Below are 18,129 nucleotides of genomic sequence, written 5' to 3'. Positions count from 1 at the left end.
CGTTAGAGCCTGTTGTGGGGACAGGTTGCTCTCTGCAAGAGCTGCAGTTTTTCTCCTTCCCCCTAAACTCTCAGTCTCACTGATAGTTCTGCCTCAGACCCAGCCCTAAGGTGAACAGGAGAGAGCTCATGGAAGTCATCAGTCCCAGAGAGGTCAGACTGCTCCTGTGCTCTGCCAAATGAGCAAGTCCCAAAAGGGCCTTCCTGAAAGGGGACCTCTTGGCACCCATGCCCAACTCAGACCTCATCCCAGGACACCCACCCCAGATCGCTGCAGCACCTCTCAGGGCTCCATGACAAAATACAGAGACAGGAGAGAGCAGGGTCTGAGATAGCTGCAGCCCAGCTGAGCTAAGCAGCGTGTAAATATTTGCAAGACAAGAACTCATGGTGTTTAAAGATGCTTTAACCTAGAACAGCAAAACGACAGGAGCCAGGGGCTGGAAATTAAAGACAGAATCTATTAAAATTAGAAATAAGGCACAGATAGTTATCAGAGAGACAGATCAACTGCATTAACAAGAGAAGTGATACCACATTATTACCATCTGACATATCTCCCCGCTATCTTTCATAGTCTTCATGGTGGGTTTTGTCCTTGGGTGACTCTGGAATACATGCCTGAGCCAAATGCAGCTGGGTCAGACACAGCAGAGAAGTAAACACATGAACATCCACTAAAATTGAACTCCAACCCAGGATTTTGGGCAGCCCCCAGAAATGAAGTCCTGCAATGGCAGAGAATGTGGTGGGGAAGAAAAATCATACCCTTTTCTGTGATGTTTCAACTCCAGCTAATGATATGAAAGGGTCTTGCCATGGTAGGATAGCTTCAGTCAACCAATTCCTGGAGCTTCAGCTTGCTTAACTGATTTCTAGGTGGTATGTCTGGTATCTCCCCCAGAAATTCTAATTCTGGAGATTGTTTCATAAACGTGATCTAAAAGTCATAAGGTTTAAAATAATGGAAGTTTTGTTTTATATTTTTTCTCAATTTTGGGCCTTTAGGTTGCACTCAAAATACATTTGCATTTTGTTTATTTTGTTTTGTAAACAGGACATAATAGATGCAGTAATGATATAAAGTGTTGTTAAAACTCTTCACCCAGGTTCTGTCTGTATCCCATCTCTTTTCCTTTGGCATAAACCCTTAGCAGGGACCAGACTAACACAGATATTCACTATACACCAGTTTCCACATCAGTTTCAGAAACTTCCTGGTGGATCTGCCAGTTCCAGCATCACAGACAAACCTAAGCAGCCCTGGCAGCTGGCTGTTCTGCCATGAGGTCTCCTTCCTTGCTTCCATGATCAAAACTTCCTGTTAATCTCTTATCTATGCATCTTCGCTGAAAAGATCAGAAGGAAGACTCTGTCTCTAGATGAATCCCCACATCTCAGTGTATTTGCAGACAAAATAAACTGGCAAATGAACAAAGTGTGGGGAAATGTCATTTGTGGGTTGGCCTGGATCACTTGCTTGGGGAAACATTCGTAGAATGGTATGCACAGAGCCACATGGAAGGCAAAGTATCTCATGATAAGAAACAGCAATGTATGCTGTAAGACAGTGGCCATTCTGATGCCTTTTCACGGCCATTTTTGCCACAATGGGGGAAAAAGGCCAAGATGCAATAGTTAAACTGAACAAAATAGTCCCTTATAAAATTTTCTCTGAAGTGAACGGATCTGACCCTGAGATATATGAATAGGAAAAGAAGAGTGTAGATCAGCAACAGAGGGTATTACTTTTATATACACTATTAGGGTGTCTACTACCACTTGCTTTGGTGTCCAAACTTCAGAAAGATGTAAAAATATTCGAAGTTGACTCAAGAGCTACAAGTGAGGCCACGACAAAGCACTTCACGGATTGAAGGTCAATCTATTTAATGTGATACAATGACGACTTGCAAGCACCAACAAAGAAAAAGGGATTTTGATAGCAGAGTTATTGTCTTTCTGAAATGGGCAGATCAAGATTCGTAAGAAGCTGAAGCCAGCTAATTCAGAGTAAAAATAAGACAGATTTTTGGAAGAACAGTGAACTGCCCAGACATCTTACCATAAGACAGGATAGATTTTCCCCTTACCTTTAGGTCCTTCAATGTTATGGTTCCTACTTCCAGGCATGAAGTAGAAATAACTGGGGGACATTTTCCAGCCTGCACTGGGCAGAGGGACAAGCTGGGAGAGCACAAAAGCCCTGAGCTCTAAGTCCGTGCTTGCCCAAAAGAGAAGGCTTTATCCAGGTTGCACATTCTCCCCTGTAACTTTTGCATCTTTGTTTGGGGAAATACATGAAGGTGTCTGTGTGCCACGTCTTTCTCTCCGCAGTATCTGCTTTTTGCCTTCAGCACATACATGTCATTAGAAGAGATTTCTGAGATTTCTTGGGAGGTAAACAGGCACCAGTGGTTTCCAAGTGTTATAAAAATGGATTTCTGACTTACCTCTTTTTTATGACCAAAGAATGGGAAATACAAGAAAGATTCATAATTCTGATCAGTGGCACCCCCCTAGTTGCATGCTAGAAGATGGGCTGTGGTATGTGCACTTGCAGACCCTGGGTCTTACAGTCTTGGGATAAGTCTAGCTCATAAGGGATGAAAAAGCAAATTTTCACTGATTTTGCTGACGGAAAGAGTGGCTCTATCTGTGTGTGCCCATGCTAGCTAACTGCTGCCAGCTGTCTTAATAAAAAGGAACATGTCCTGATAAACATTTTCCCTGGGTCAGAGACTGCTGTATGATCAGCACAGTGACAATGGATTGCTTTAGTAGATATCTACCTGTAGGCATGCTAATCAGAACAGAGTCCCTGCAGGCATAAGTGCTCACTACCGGTCAAGGATCCATGACCAGTATGAACTCTTCCCACAAAAAATCAGCAATGCCTGTCTGGGAACTTGCGTCTCAATGCACCCTAGGGACATGGGAACGGCTCAGCATAACAGCGAGCCAGCTTTGGTCCAGCAACAACATCAGGAAGACGTGGGAAAGAGGCTTCTTGCCACCTGTGAAAGGAGCAGGTTGCTCCCAGAGCCCAGCTAAGGACTGATGATCGCCAGCACGTTCAGTTTCTTCATCCTTATCCCTTCTTGTTCCAGAGTGACATTGGGGAGCACGGCCAGCCTTTGGGGACCAGCAGGCTACAGGTGACCATACCCAGCAGAGGTATGCTGGTGTAGTTTCCCTGCTGGAAGGGCTCTGGGGAATGGGAACAGCTTCAGCAGAGGAGGAGCCGGATCACCCTGTGTGCGAGCACTCCCAAGAGCTCAGTGGCATGTAGGACCCTGAGATAACCCTTGCAGGAGCACCGGCTCCCAAAGATTGCTGCTGCTTTTCTCTTCATAATGCTGTGCACAAGGCAAAAAACCAACAAGCAGCAGAGTTTCAGTGAACGAAAGTATGACCCATTCAAGAAGGGGACACCTGCTTGTCAGTCCTTTGCAGAGGGAGGTGGCGAGCCTGGTGCCCCGACGTCTGTCAGTGCAAGTGAGAGTCAAGAGAGATAAATGCCCTTGTTGTACACAGTCAGTAGCTTCAGCAAGAAGGGCTCTGTGGTACAGCCTGCCCTGCAGCAGGCTCCTGGCCCTGAGCGGCTGGGGTGTCACGGCCCTTCTCCCTCCATGGCTCTTCCTAAACAATCCCCTTCTGCAGGCACTTGGGCTTGTGGAAGAGAAGCCAGGCAAGCACAAGCACAGATACCAGCACGAGGGAGCACAGCACCATCAGCCCCACGTAGCTGCCGTGGGAAAGAGGGGGTGCAGCGGGCTCCTCCGCGGGGATCATGTTGGTCAGGTTCAGCATGTAGCCCAGGGTCCAGCCTGCATCGCTGCTGCCGATCTAGAATGGGAGAAGAGCAGAATCAGGGCTGGAAGGTGCAAGGGCAGCCTGTGGCACTGCCGGGGAGGCAGCAGCCCCTGCAGCAGACAGGCCAGGTTCTATTACAGAAGGGGCAATCACTCAGTGGGGCAGAGCCCTCCCCGCCACAAACCCTACCTTTCCAAGGAAGTGGATCCTTTGCCAGTTCTCTTTATTGAATTCATAGCCATTTTCCAGGAGAGAGAGGATGTAGGCCCCAGAGAAGCAATATTCACTGAGGTACTTCTCTTTTATTTGGTGATATGCTTGCTTTACCTAGGGAGGGAGGGAGGGAGAAGTCACCAGGCTGCCAAACCAGGTTGCCATAGCTGCAGCTTGCACCTGAGCTTTCAGTGCAGGTGCTGGGGAGAACATTCCCACACCTCCCTTTGAAATTACCCCCAGCCATTTATCCTACAGCAGAGCACAAGCAGCTCAGGTACCCAAGCTCTCTGCCCTGCTGCAGAGATGCGGTGCTGCTCACCTCGTGCCAAGGCCGGGCGCAGAAGCTCTGAACAGCGCTGGCCACTTTGTCCAGGGCAAATGGGTTATCGTTTGTCAGGTTCAAAAAGTTCATCACAAAGTAGAAAGCAGAAAAAGCCTGGAGGAGAGAGAATATTTTAACCTGAGCAGGACAACAGGAATCCCACAAAATAAAATAGTTTTATTTAGAGAAATATAAGAAACAACATCACACATACAAAAAGAGATATATTTTCAAAAGCAACATCACTCATAGCGTCTGCAGACCTGCAGCTCTAGAACTGCTTTTTGGTGTAATGGTGTCACATGTGTTCAGTGTGTACTGCCTCCCCATCATATCTGGGAAGCAGACAGGTGAGCTGACCAGTTTCAGTAATGCTCACACACTTGTGTCAATTTCTGATCTGGTGCCACTTTTTTTTAACCTCAGGAAACAGGGTTTGCAGGAGCCTGCAGCAAGCCCTCCTGTCCCTGGTGCTGGCCATCGGGGGGCACTGCTTAAAGAATGAATCACTAAAATGGAGCAACACTGGCTGATAGGCCAGTATCTACTACAGCAGCTCTTACATTTGTCCTCACAGCAAGCACAAGACTTCTAGTTTTGTGTCCGGAAAGTCATCTTGTAATTGAATTGCTGCCCCAGTCATGGATAACATACTTTAGTATTATTCTGAGTTTCTGCTCTTCCAAAATTCTGGGTTATAGAAAGTTAAAGAATACAAAGACTTACTCCAAAGTCCCCCTGCAACGGAGGTAGGTATATCCCATTGAAGGAGCAGCTGGAGTAAGGACAGCTGGTTTTGTTAAAGAGATTCTGAATGCTTCTTCGGCACTTTTCATAATTCCCCTCTCCCATAACGTACAGCTGGCTAAAAGGAAATTGCTTTTTCCCGACTGAAGTACAAGGGTTTTTGAAGAGGTCACTGATATTTATAGTTCTCTGATACCCTTGGTGAAAGCATGGATCAAGGATGCTGTTGCCCTCTGTGCTCTGAAAGAAAGATCAATTCAAGCTGTTACACTTCACAGTAACACACTGGGAAAGGTGACCACAAGGCACTTGTCAGGGTACATCACACCAAGATACATACACGTCAGGGCAAAGTGGTGAGGATGGGTTTAAAAGGCATTAGCTGTAATCTGGGAAATGTGGCTACTGCTTCTTGCTCTGTTGCGACCTCCCTGTATGACCTTGAGCATATTACTGCCAGCCACACTTCATGAAGTTGCTGTTGATGTGGGATTCTCAGAGATGGCAAAATGCCATCCCCCAAGTTTTTCAGTTAAGCACAGTACTCCTGTGCTATCCCATGACAACAAATCGAGGCACCTCATGTTGGTAGTACCATTGAAATTGTTGGCTGTCATCTCTCTGAACACTTGTTTTGTGTTTATGGAGGACAATGACATTTCCCAAATCCAGGCTAAGGGATGAGACGTTTAACTGGAACACAACAACATTTGCAGCAGCAGCATGTCAAAGCTTAGGTTGCAGAACCTCCACCTGCAACCACAGATGCACTTGCCTGTAGGTCCCTGGCCAGTTTCTGCTGCAGAGCCTGGTCCTTCCCGTAGCAGAGGAAGCTGTGTGTGTACACTCGGTAATCTTTGCCATAGAGGCGAAAATACAGCAGGTTCTCTGGGGACTCAGAAGGGCTTTCATCTGATACAAAAGTAATTTGTGTTGAAGCTCCTCCAAGGTCTAATGCTCCTGATGTCTCACTTACAGATTTCAGGGAATGTAGAAGTTTTGTCCAACCAGACTTTAAAAAAAAAGAAAAATCAAAGACACATACGTCAGGCACGTAGATGATGTCTTTGGGAACAAAAAGAGAAACACTTAGGAGGAGAGTAACAGAAGCACCACACACAAAAAAGGGAGGAAGATGTGGAGGAGAACATGAGATTAGAGCTGAAATAAGACAAGAACAAGATGCAGGCTCAAAAAAGCAAAAGATGGATCATGTCTGAGTGTCTGGGGGAGGACTAAGAATATACAATATAACACAACTGTTATGTGAAAAAAGTCAGCTTGCTGTTTCAGTGCCCAGATAATTTATAAGCTTGGTAGTTGAAAACTGAAAAGTTATAGCAGCACTTTACAGATATTCACCCAGGCACAGAAATATGTTAGGTCAGGGAGTGAGGTTGGTGCTGTACCCAAGGGAAATTACTGAATGTGTTGATTGTGTATTTCAGTGCTCTAAGCCTGACTCCAGTAACGGCTGAGGCAAGATATGCAGCATCCTGAAAGTTTGTGCCTACAATACCCTCCTGCAAGGCATAATTTATGACGTGCTGCCAGCTGATGATTCACGCACAGACTTTCCACTGATACAATACCTGCTTGAAATTACCCAGCAGGTAGTTAATGGTGATCCATCCATAGGCTCCTTCTTCCTGACCGCTGATGATTCTGGCACCCTGGAAGCTGAAGGGAGCTGACCGCAGTGTCTTCTCTACTGAGGACAAGACTTTGTCAGCTGCGTTTTTATTCTCCAAGCTGGATGAATGGAAGAAAGGATGGTGTGACTTTGGCTGACAGCTCTCTGCAGAGAGAGGGGCTTTGACCAGACAGGCTGCAAATCCCCAGCAAGCATCAGTTATAAGCTAACAGTCCTTCATATGGGTACATCCAGTCGTAACTGGCCATGTCCCTCTCTATCACACAGCTGCCACCAGCTCTGACACTTACAGACCCCACAGCAGGGCCTGGAGCAGAGCTCTGCAGATCACCTGGTGAGGATTCATCAGGGAGATCCTCCTCACTCTACCATCACAGAACTCCATGACCTCTCATACCCTGATTTTCCCCAGGCAATACATATAAGAGATTAGCTCCCTGCTCCAGCCATGTAACAGGTCTAGGAAAGCCCCAGGAAAAAAAAAAATAAAAAAAAAAATAAATTAAAGGAGATATGATTATAAAGTTACCTCAGTTTGACTTACCTTAGCTTGACTCAAGCAGAGTCAAGGCATGTGAGGAATTAAAACATGACTGGGCACAAAAATCCTGAATGAAACTTAATAAATACTAGGTTGTGGAGGATGTCTGAGCATCCTTCCCATGTGCCCAGAGAGGCCAGCAGCAGAGGGGGGTATCTGGGCAAAATGTGAACTGGTGGCATTTCCAAGGACTTCACCCCAGAGGCTTCCAACAAGCTCACCCCAGAGGCCCCCAGGAAACATCCATGATGGCCCAAGGTGCAGGAGAAGGGGAAGAGCCCTGCAGTACCTGAGGAGCCGCATGCCAGCGGTTGCTCCGAGGTAGACGGGGGTCTCCTGGTGCTGCTTCGAGGGAATCACACCTTGTGCTTGTCGGAGACACTGCACCAGAGAGTGGCCTGCATTCTCCGTGTCATGGGAGTAACCTGAGATCCCAGGGCCTGCAAAGAATGGGGAGACTTCATTGCACCAACTCCAAGCATAACCCCAGAGGGCTGCCATGAGCCTCTTATGCTAAACCATATCACTATCACATGCAGCAACATCAGGTTCAACCGCCCCATTTGAGTTTTGGAAATCCTACAGCACCATCCCTTTCTCTGACATGCAGCAACCTTCTGGGCCAGCCAGGGCCCTACAAAAAGAGTGAGAAGCCACAAGGAAGCCCAGCACATGCAGGGATGGCTGCAGCACTGGGCACCTGCCTCCACTCTACATGGAGCAGGCCATGAGCCATAGATGAGGGCTGTGCTGGACACGGGACTTGTTTAGCACAAATCGGACATCTTCAGGCTCATATCTGCTCCTGGCTGGCTGTAGGTCATGGATCTGAGCCTGAATATGCCTGACCCTTTGCTACACTGGGCGTTCCAGGGGAAAATGTGATTTGTTTGCATGTTGCATGCACGCTGCAGCAGCTCTCACAGCCTGCTGACAGCAGGGCGCTCCCCAGTGCTGTGGCCAGGGCAAAATGGCCCAGGGCAGGCTGACACCACTTCTCCTCTGTTCCTCATTACATGTATCCTCTGGGCTTTCTTTAATGCCTTCCTAAATCATAAAATTGCCATTTACACAGCAATTCAATATTACAAGAAGTAAACAATGACATGCATAAGTTGAGCAACCTTGCCACGCGAGCCCAGCTTGTGCAGAAGCCTTTAACATGAGATAAAATCCTGCCCTCCCCACTTGCTGATGTTTAGCACCACTTCATCAGAGATGCATGCAGAAATTAAATTTTGTTATTAAGTGCACTCCTGGATGTAGCTCTTTCCAAAAAGCATTTAATTCTGTACATCCCCAAACAAAAGGAAAATGGACCCAACTTTCCTCTCAAGAAGGTCAGGCACATGCAGTTCTCAGCTGGAAGCAGTGGAGATACATTAGAGCCCACAGGTAACGATCACTGTTGGCCCCTTCCTCCAAATTTCTTCTCCCCCACCCTTTGGCTACCTCATCTCTTCTTCAGCCCATGCCCCTTTCACTGCTTCCTTTCCTCCTCTTACCTTCGACTTTACACACCTCCACCTGCTGCACCACCCCGGTGTCGTTCTCCTTCTCCGCTGGCCACTCGTACACGTACAGGTTAGTGTGGGATGACCCTGCGTCCAGCACAATCCCATACTGTGGACAAAAGAGATCCTGTCATCGCATTTGAGCCAGGGCTGGACACAGAGTGTGCTGGTCTTCACGCACAGGGGACCAGAAATAATGAACTGTGAATCTGGCAACTGTGCCACATGCCACATTCATTATTCTTCTCAGTAGCGCTTCAGTTCAAAGCTTCTATCAAAGAGAATGAGAGCAGACAAGCAGCAAAACTGGGAATGATTGCTTAGGAGATGATCCCCTGTGAAGTCACATTGTTTCCTACCAAGAGGTTGTACTAGGAGGTGCTTGAGGTGCTTGGAGCCAGAAGGAGAGATCAGACAGACCCAGCAAGGACAGCAACACGTCCCAGAGCCTCATGCACTCAAACCCCCACTTGGCTTGTTTTCCTATAAAAGCTCCAGCTTGCAATACCTTAGTATTCTTCGGAAGTGGTTGGTTTTGGGTCACTGCTACAGTAATTAAAGCAATTGCAGCCAAAGTAGAGAGGAATCCCAGGATGAGTAGAATCTTTCTTGTCCAGGACATCTTTGGTTTGGTACCTGTGACTAGAGCAGGAAAAACACGTTAGTAACCCAGTGACCCATCTTACCTCACCCCAAAAATTTTCAGGAATGTTTCTGCAGTCCCTTTCTGCTCTGAAGCATCTGCCTTTGCCCATCTCCACTCCTATCTCCTTCTCTGTGTCCTCATGTGGGATTTCTTCGATGCAGAGCCTGACCCTGGTGTCCTGCAGGTGTGCTCTCACAGGCCGTGACACACCTCCATGGGCCAAGTGGGGATGAAGAAGAAGTTCAGGATGCCCTTATGGCTAATCTGTCCTTGAGATATTCACAGGAGGCTGAGAAATCATATACAAAACACATCTGCATTGGACAAACACACACTTGTTCTGTAGCTCTGCCTTTGGTTCAATAATCTCAGAGAAGCTGAAACAACATCGGACTGCTAATATATAAACAAACATGGATCCAAAAGCTTTAACCCCTGCTATACTTTGTCATAGTATATGTCATGCTTCGTTGTGTTTTTCACAACATTGATGAGAATTTACAGTATCCTTGTCACTAGTTACCTTGTCATTTAGGAAGTCTAACACTAACATTTCAGTATGTGGCAGTCACGGTTTAGGCTGCACTGTCCTGCACCTTGGCAATGCTACATGGAAAATATCTGCACTCCACAGAGTATTTAAGAAACCTACAGAGATTTTTAATGCCATTCCTCAAAAGACCGGTGATGGTGAATAGTCTGTATTTGCACAACTGGCATAATACAGTAAAAAAAAAAAAAATCACACATTTTGCAGAACTTGTGGTAGATTGATCTCTTAATTGTTACCAATACAATTGCTATGACCTACCCAGCAAATTAATATTTTGTGGTTTGAAATACACAGGTTGCAGTACAATTTTCTAAAAAAGCTACTTATGGTTCTGAATTATTTCCACCATCTGATACGGCACTTGAGCCTTCAGCTTTAACATATCTGCATTTGTTAGTGGCTAGCATAATGCTGTATACTGCATTTTTCTGTTTTGGCTTCTCCTTCATATATCCCACAATGGAAATTTCACTTTACAACTTAGGCTCAGTCACTTTGGTATTTAATAGAATACAGTCCTCAACACAAAGCTCTAGACAAGGTACTAGCAAAAATATTTTCCAACTTTATAACCTAGCTGTAAATTCAACAGTTACAACTAACTAATAGCTTTGGCATTCTAATGTCTGTTCCCATTATTACATGAAATCCATTTCTATCCACACTGAAGTTTCATATTCAAAAGCACTTGATTTTCTTACTGTGCACATGGGTGCTAATTTCCCTTCTTATATACAAGTGCTCTAGGAGATGTTTAGAAGTCACCCAGGGTGATCATACCTCTGTGCAGGCAACCACATCAACCATCTTCACACTCCAAGACAATGAAGTAACTGCGCTTGCTCTGCATCTGCACACCAGAACTTGAGTTCCAGAGGTCATTCATTCTCCAGCCTTTTAGGCAAATATGAAAAGGATTCAAGCTCTGAACAGGATCATCATCTAACCACTCTGTTTCAAACAAATGTTAGTCCCAGATGCCAGAACTACACAAAGTGCTACCCGACCCTACAAATGATCCAGCATCATAGGATCAGTTCACATGGGAAAACTTCTGAAAAAGGTACGGCGGGCTCTGGGAATCTCTACATCTGTAGACTAATCATTTCTTCCCATATATCTAAAGAAAATGGAATTTAAAAGTGTCAAGAGAGCTTGTTTTGAAAATCTCCCCACAGGCTTTCCTCATAGGAAACTTGATGCTAACCTGGAGTTTTGTGCTCTCTCATTACACTCACATGTAAATCTGCCGAGGCTAACTGAAATTTGGAAGCTTGTTATGCTCACATTTTAAGAGTGCCTGTTAGAGGCACAGCATGCTTGCCAATATCTCCAAGAATGTAGCTTAAAAAAACAGTCTAGTGCACATACCAGACAGTAGGAGGGAAGAATGCGTTTTACACAGCTTTATTCAAAAGGGCCCCAGAACTCATGGCTTGACTTGATTAGAAACAGCAATGTGTGACAGCTGGGAGACTTTTCTTCTCGATGGAGACAGTTGGCTCAGGTTATGAGTGTACTGAGCATGTCCATTGAACAAAAAGAATTTTAACACTAAAAAATGAATAAAAGCAGATGATAGAATGTATAATTAGCTGCATAGTATGGCTGAAAACAGGAACTGCTGCTGACAGCTACACAGCAAATCCATGTAATTGTTGCCACCCTTACTCTGAGATCTTGTCTAGAAGCAGTCACTAATGGCTTTGTTTGGCGATTACAGTCCTAGGGTTCAAGAATGGGTGCCTTTGCACCAGTTCTAAGATTTTCACATTTCCTGTTACGATGGGTATTGTTTTCTGATGTATCTTTTTAGCAGCAGCTCTCTGGAAGTAGTGGTATTAGCAACAAAGCAGGAATAATTTCCCTACCAAAATTGGCCTTTTCAATAAGCAGCTAGAGAAATCCCTTGCCTGTAGGCAGAGACATAATTTTCTGCATCCCACCTGCAACCTCAGATTAGTCATTTCTTTTCCAAGGCATATTATTTCCCTAGCTCTGAACATGACTTTCGCCTCTTGAATTCTAACTCAGCATCACGAGTCCTTGTCAGGGCTCTGGGGGTTGTAGACAGTGATTTCATCGTTGTATCCCATATCAAGGCATCCATCTGCATGACCTCCTATGCTACCAAACAGTACTTTGTTGAAACATTTTGTACTTGAAAAAGTACAAATGACAAGCATAACGCAGAGGATAAACTAGCAAAACAATAACCTGCCAAACATCCCGTTAAAAGCACATAAATTGAGTACTTGATTTTTTTGTTTTGTTTTAAACATTGCATGTCCAGATAAAGAATTCAACGCAATTGAAATAAAGCATCTGCAATTTGCTCAGAAAGGTGAAGTATTTGCACAAGTTCCCTTTCCTATACACTTGGTTTCCACCATCATCTCTAGACGTAACTGCAGGTTCTTCAATGCCTAGAGAATCATCTCATTCCCCAGCCTCCCCAGCTCCTTTGCACCATGTCCCTGCTGCTGTAAGCTGTGCAAACACCGAGCAAGGCAGCCCTTCACCCTCCAGCACCTCTTTGACTGCCAGACACCAGCAGTTTTCGTTAGCCAAAGAGTGAGAAGGCATGACCTCATGCCTCTGTGCCTTCTCCCATCGCGCCCCCACTGTAAACGATGATAAAAAAAATAAAAAAAAAATAATCATGTAAGGCCATAAGCAGGCATAGAAGCTATGTGCTGCTTTTCTTCTTCCCCACCCCAAAGCTCGGAGCTGCCTGGTGCTGTAGCCCTGTCCGGCTACGTAGGCACGAAGCACTCGTCAGATGTTGGAGCCCAGCCCAGTTGCTCCAGCATCTCTGTTTCTAATTTTGGTCTCTCTCTCTCTCTTTTTTTTTTTTTCTTTTTTTATATAGGGGCTACCACTGGCTCCATCAAGTGATTGTTGCGGGGCTCAGAGCATAAACAGGTCTGCTATCTTTTTTGTCCCCGAGTTAGCTATCAACAGAGAGTGATGCTGGCAGGCACTTCAGCTGACAGCCGTTTCTCTGCAGAAACCCTGTTGCTCTTGGTGAAGAACCCAGGAAGGCCTGCACAAGTGTGGGAGGCAGCTCTGTGCGACAGCAAGTGAGCAGGATCTTCCCCATCATCTCCCAGAGCCGTAAGACAAATAGGAAGCTGTTCCTCCAGCCAAAATCCCGCTGTCACTCGCAGCCCTGCGAGCCAGGAGATGTCACTCACGGCCAGGGCTGCCCACCTCCCTGCTCCCTTCTCACCAAACATAACTTAGCCACAAACGCTACAAGAAATCAGGCAGCCAATTACTTGCAGAGGTGCAATAAACAGAGGTAAGGCTGAAGTTGGTGTTTGCTCTTTCCTTTGGATTCCAGATTCCCACATTCAGCCTATTATAGAAGGGACCATAAGAGGCTATAAGGTAAGGCCATAACCCTTCCGCCACATAAGTGCCCCCCTGACACGTGCTGGCTCCTCACAATCGCCTTACGCTCTCAGCACACATTTGCATGATCAGAAACACTCTCATTTTCAGCCTCATTTTATTTATTTCTGTTTTAATCCTCTGTCTTTGGTCCACCTCTGCCTCAAAACTTCAGCAACTCTCACTCCTCCTGAATTTTCTCTTAACCAATTGATAAATAATGGTCCCCTCTGGATTGTGTCTTTCTAACCTTCTCCATCTACCTGAAGAGTCCAGCAGCCCTTCTCCACATGCAGAATTATTTATTTTTCTCAAGCATCCCTGACCAGATCTGCAGAGAGACCAGCCTTGTGCAGTAACATACCAGTTACAGCAGACGCTGCAGTCCCAGCCTAAATGAAGCAAGGTGGAGACCCCACACCTAAGCTAGGTGTCCCTGCTTCAGACACAAAATCACCTGCCATCACAGCCAGCGATGAGACATCCCAACACCTCTACTATGCCACCCCAGCAAACCTACGTTTAACTGCGTTTAGTTAAATTAGCTGTTTGTCATGCTGCAAGGAAAGGGAGTTCCAAGGCACACTGCCTGCCACCCACAGGACTTGCAGTGACGACAGACTGAGACAGCGTCACACTGAATCCTGCCCATCAGCCGGCAGCTGCCTCTGCTGCTGATCACCCACATTGCTGCTGCAGCCTGTTGGGAGTCTCTCCAGTGACTGGTTTCCTAAGCACACGTCCAGTCTTTGGGGGAGAGCTGCTGGGTGCTTGTGCGATCCCATAGCCCACAACAGGAGCACAGCCCGCAGAGTTCCTGAACCCAAACATATCACAAACACAGCTCAATGCTGAGAACCTGCCAAAGGAAAACAGGCAGACTTGACTGACAAATTGGGAACAGAACAGGCTGAAACGAATGATTCACCGTATTTTTAAAGCAAGGAGCAATGATGTGCTTGCCTGACTGCCAGCTGCAGCCAGAAGGCACAGCAGCCCATGACCGAAGGGCACCTGAATCCCACAAAAGTCTGAACATACGTAGAGCCAGTGACGGGCTTGGTGGCACAGGTTGGGTGGCTTAGGCACAAGGAGCATCCCTCGGGTCAGGCACTTGCAGAGGAACATCACCCAGTCTACCAGACAGCCCTGCAGACAGGGTCTTTGGCAACACAGCCTGCCCGTTTATAAACTGCGAGAACTCACGTCTCTGAGGTTCTGCCTGCAGTAACGGCAGGGAAAGGGGGTGGGAGCAGGCAGCGCTGCTGTTCTGCCAAGGTGCATATGGGGTACATACATTATCCTTCTGCCAGGGGAAAATGAACATTTGTCAGGCTGAATTGCACACACAGTGAGGCTGCTGAGCTCACAGCAGGGTTTGAGGAATATTTTTCTGCAAAATAATGTGAACCACATGTTTCAGGAAAGCCTTTTCTTAGGCTGGCAAGAGGCTCAGTTTTGTCTTAGCATATAGACACAATCCCATATACAGTATTGTATGCAATTGCTTTGGTTTGGAAGCATTTATTTCAAAATACCAGGCAAGACACTGAACATGCTGAAATTACAATTCAAGCTCCAGACCAGGCTTTACACCACTTTTACAGACATTATGTAGAGTAGTATAGGGTGTCCTGCTTTAAGTTTTAATTATTCATATGGCAAAGATGTTGGCTTTAATACTGGTATGAGAGCTGCCCCTCATTGGGGTGTTATGTACAATTCAAATGCATATTTACCGCGTTATAGTTTTCCAGATGACGTGCTTATAAATGCTGACATACAAACACCAAAATCCTAGCGAACTGATTAACCATAGTTTTTTTTTTTTTTTTTTTTTTTTAATGGAGTTTTTCAGAGACACTTGATGCTTTGAAATTGCACAGCCCTACCTACTGATCCCCAAAACAAGCAGACTTGTATAGATCCAGACTGTGCAACCAGACAAAGAACTTTAATTAGTTTTTGCCATGATCCCGTGTGTGTGTTAGTGAGCTAGGAGATGGAATAAAGAACGTGCCTATTGCATTTGTGATAGGACCAAGCTGGGAGTAAAAGCACACTGACGAATAGGACTGGAATTCAGAATAAATTTGGTAAACAGAGAACACGCCTGGGGAACCCATCCAACTCACTTTAGTAAGGACAAGAGCAAATATAACCTTTAGAAAACAGGCATCACACAAAGACAGAATGATGAACAACTGGTTAAGGCGCACACCCAGAGAGAACATTCTTGCAGCTATAGCAGTTTGAAGAAATTCTTCCCTTCATTTAACAGGGGTAAAGCCTTGTATGATGTTCTATGCCCAATTTTGGACACTGCCTTTCAAGAAAGACATAGACCACTTGGAGAAACTCCAGGAGAGAACAAAATAGATAGATCAGAGGTCTAAAAACTTGACCTATGAGGAAAGATTGAAGGAATTGGGTTGTTTGGATTAGAAAAAAGAGCAAGGGAGACATTAACTGTCTTCAGACGAATAAAAAGCAGAAGAAAAAGGATTTTAGCAAAGCTTAAGCTAAACATCAGGAAGCTAATTCTGACAGTGAGGATGAATAAGTCATAGGGAAGGTAGCTAATGAGGTTGCTGGGTCATCTTTCAGTGTTGTCATAGCTGACCCTGCCTTGAGGCAGAAGTGGATCCTGGACTTCTCTCCCAGATCTGTTTCTTTGAGGATTAACAAAAGCAGGGTGATGCATTCAAAAGTCATGCCATTAGGAAGGGCCAAGGCAGTGGGTATGTTACCCTCATGGGATATAGCTGCATGTGCTCAAATAAGTCTCACCTCCTCCCCCCAGTAAAGCTCTAGGTAACATCCAGACCTACACCTACACCACCCACACGTACAGCACTGCTCTGGATGGGAGTACCTCATCCTCCTGCTGTTTTTCAAGTCCCGACTGTGGCATGACCCTGGAAAACCACACAGGATGCCTTGGAGTAGCCCTGTTTTCCAGGAAAAAAAATAAAAATAATAGAGCAGCACACTGCAATCCTGGAGAGCTGGGGAGTGCTGGAGGCTGCAAGAGCTGAGCAGTGGCAGCATGAGAGGGAAACAAAGGAGCGGGCAGCACACAGGGCCCTTCTCTCCCTGCCCTTCTCTCTGTGCCCATGCATCCGGAAGGGGCACAGGGGGACTCAGTGCCGGGGGCACTCCCACGTCCCCCGCGTGCTCTGGAACCGTGGTGTGGCTGTGAGCCAGGGGAGCCACATCAGGGCACTATGGACGGGAGCCAACAAACCCCTTCCATCCCCGGCCGGAGACCTTCCCACATCTGGTGCGTGTGGCTTCCCAGCCCTGCTCGCCTCCCCAGCCACATCACAGCTCCCGCGCCCCCCCGCTCATTAAATCGTCCCTCTATGGGAAGATATCCGGCTGGCTTATGTCCCAGTAGTCAGACAGAGATGCTCAATATTCTCAAATACAACCAACAAGTGGTAGGATACGGCTGACACAGTGACCTTCTAACAATTAATTTTCACATTTATGCGATGTTTACTAGGCTTCTAAATCTGGACCCTGCTTATGCTCTTTTCTTTAGGATTCACACATCAAAGAGGCTTTCAAATCAGAAGAAATAACTGTTAGCAGTTACATCCGTCCCCTACCAGACAACTTCTGGCATTAATTTGTGTTACCAGTCCATCAAAGCTATAATTTAACTGAAGAAAATTTATTATTAACCACAAAGCTTGAAGTTTCATCAGAAAACATCTAGTGAATTCAAGATGGCTTTTTTACCTTGCCCTCCAAAACTTATCACACAAGTTATTGTTTGAATGTATTTGGTTATCACATGACGTGAAGATATCCATTTTTCTTTCAGGGAAAAAAGCAGCATGAAGCACTGACACCTTTCATTTGTTTTTATTATTGATAGTTCCAATATGCTGACTTGCCATGGGCGAGTGTTCCCATTAGGCTTCCTTTTGTGCTCAACATCTTTCAATTCTTTGCTGTTCTCAACTCTCTGGCTATAATTTTTTCCTTATGCTTCTTTAGACCATCTTCTAAATCTTCTAAGTTTGAATTTGCATTAATTGCAGTCAGCTTCCTTTTTTTTTTTTTTTTTTTTTATTTCCTCTCTAAACATGCATATTTCTAAAGGATTTTTTGTTTAAATTAGCATAACTTTCGACTGTTAGATGAAGGCTTTTGAGGAACAGAGTAAGTTAATAGGCTGCTTCTGACTTGCATTCCTATTTGATTATTTTAAATCCTCAGCTGATTCAGCTCAAATATTTTAAATTTGGGAAACCACTTCTTTAAAGAGCTACTAGGCATTATTTGTTAATACAGAATAGATGTGTATTACTTGCATAATAATTCTTAACTCTCAAAGCACTATTTCTTTCTCTATCAAGACAGGGCCTGCATACATTTCTTTTGCACTGGAAGCAATGCATTGCAAATTACAAGATTACCACCCCTGGTTTTGAGGAATTACCCTGTTATTGACAGACATCTGCCATCGTACCAGCTTTTCATGAAGCTAACTATAGAGGCAGTCATTGCTCCTCTCTGGCATCCTGGCTGATAACAGGCACTAACCTTCACCCGCTTGGCATTGGTTGGTGGTTCCTAGCTCAGCCCCGCGGATCTATTGCTTATGACCATTTACCTGTTGTTGCTGCTGGTAAAGGCAGCAGGGCCATTGCTTTAATAGGGAGACTTTAATAGGAAGATCAGTGACATGCAAGTCGCAACACCGATGCAGAG

General features: G+C 45.6%; 1 protein-coding gene across 2 annotated transcripts in view; it reads right to left on the bottom strand.

Moving 5' to 3' along the window:
• Positions 1-440: 440 nt before the first annotated feature.
• Positions 441-18,129, bottom strand: part of ENTPD1 (ectonucleoside triphosphate diphosphohydrolase 1) — a 31,635-nt gene continuing 13,946 nt past the window's right edge. For both annotated transcript variants that reach the window (XM_032191049.1, XM_032191050.1), the window contains exons 2-10: positions 9,318-9,451; positions 8,801-8,918; positions 7,585-7,735; positions 6,693-6,852; positions 5,876-6,112; positions 5,080-5,340; positions 4,351-4,467; positions 4,005-4,142; positions 441-3,848 (exon numbers count right to left, since the gene is read on the bottom strand). In XM_032191049.1, the coding sequence (XP_032046940.1) occupies positions 3,642-3,848; positions 4,005-4,142; positions 4,351-4,467; positions 5,080-5,340; positions 5,876-6,112; positions 6,693-6,852; positions 7,585-7,735; positions 8,801-8,918; positions 9,318-9,451 (1,523 nt within the window). In that variant the 3' untranslated portion in view covers positions 441-3,641. The remainder of the gene's footprint in view (positions 3,849-4,004; positions 4,143-4,350; positions 4,468-5,079; positions 5,341-5,875; positions 6,113-6,692; positions 6,853-7,584; positions 7,736-8,800; positions 8,919-9,317; positions 9,452-18,129) is intronic.

The sequence above is a fragment of the Aythya fuligula genome, chromosome 7 (assembly GCF_009819795.1).
Source record: "Aythya fuligula isolate bAytFul2 chromosome 7, bAytFul2.pri, whole genome shotgun sequence".
In the NCBI taxonomy this organism is placed as follows: domain Eukaryota; kingdom Metazoa; phylum Chordata; class Aves; order Anseriformes; family Anatidae; genus Aythya; species Aythya fuligula.
This window is presented reverse-complemented; position numbering and strand designations above follow the sequence as displayed.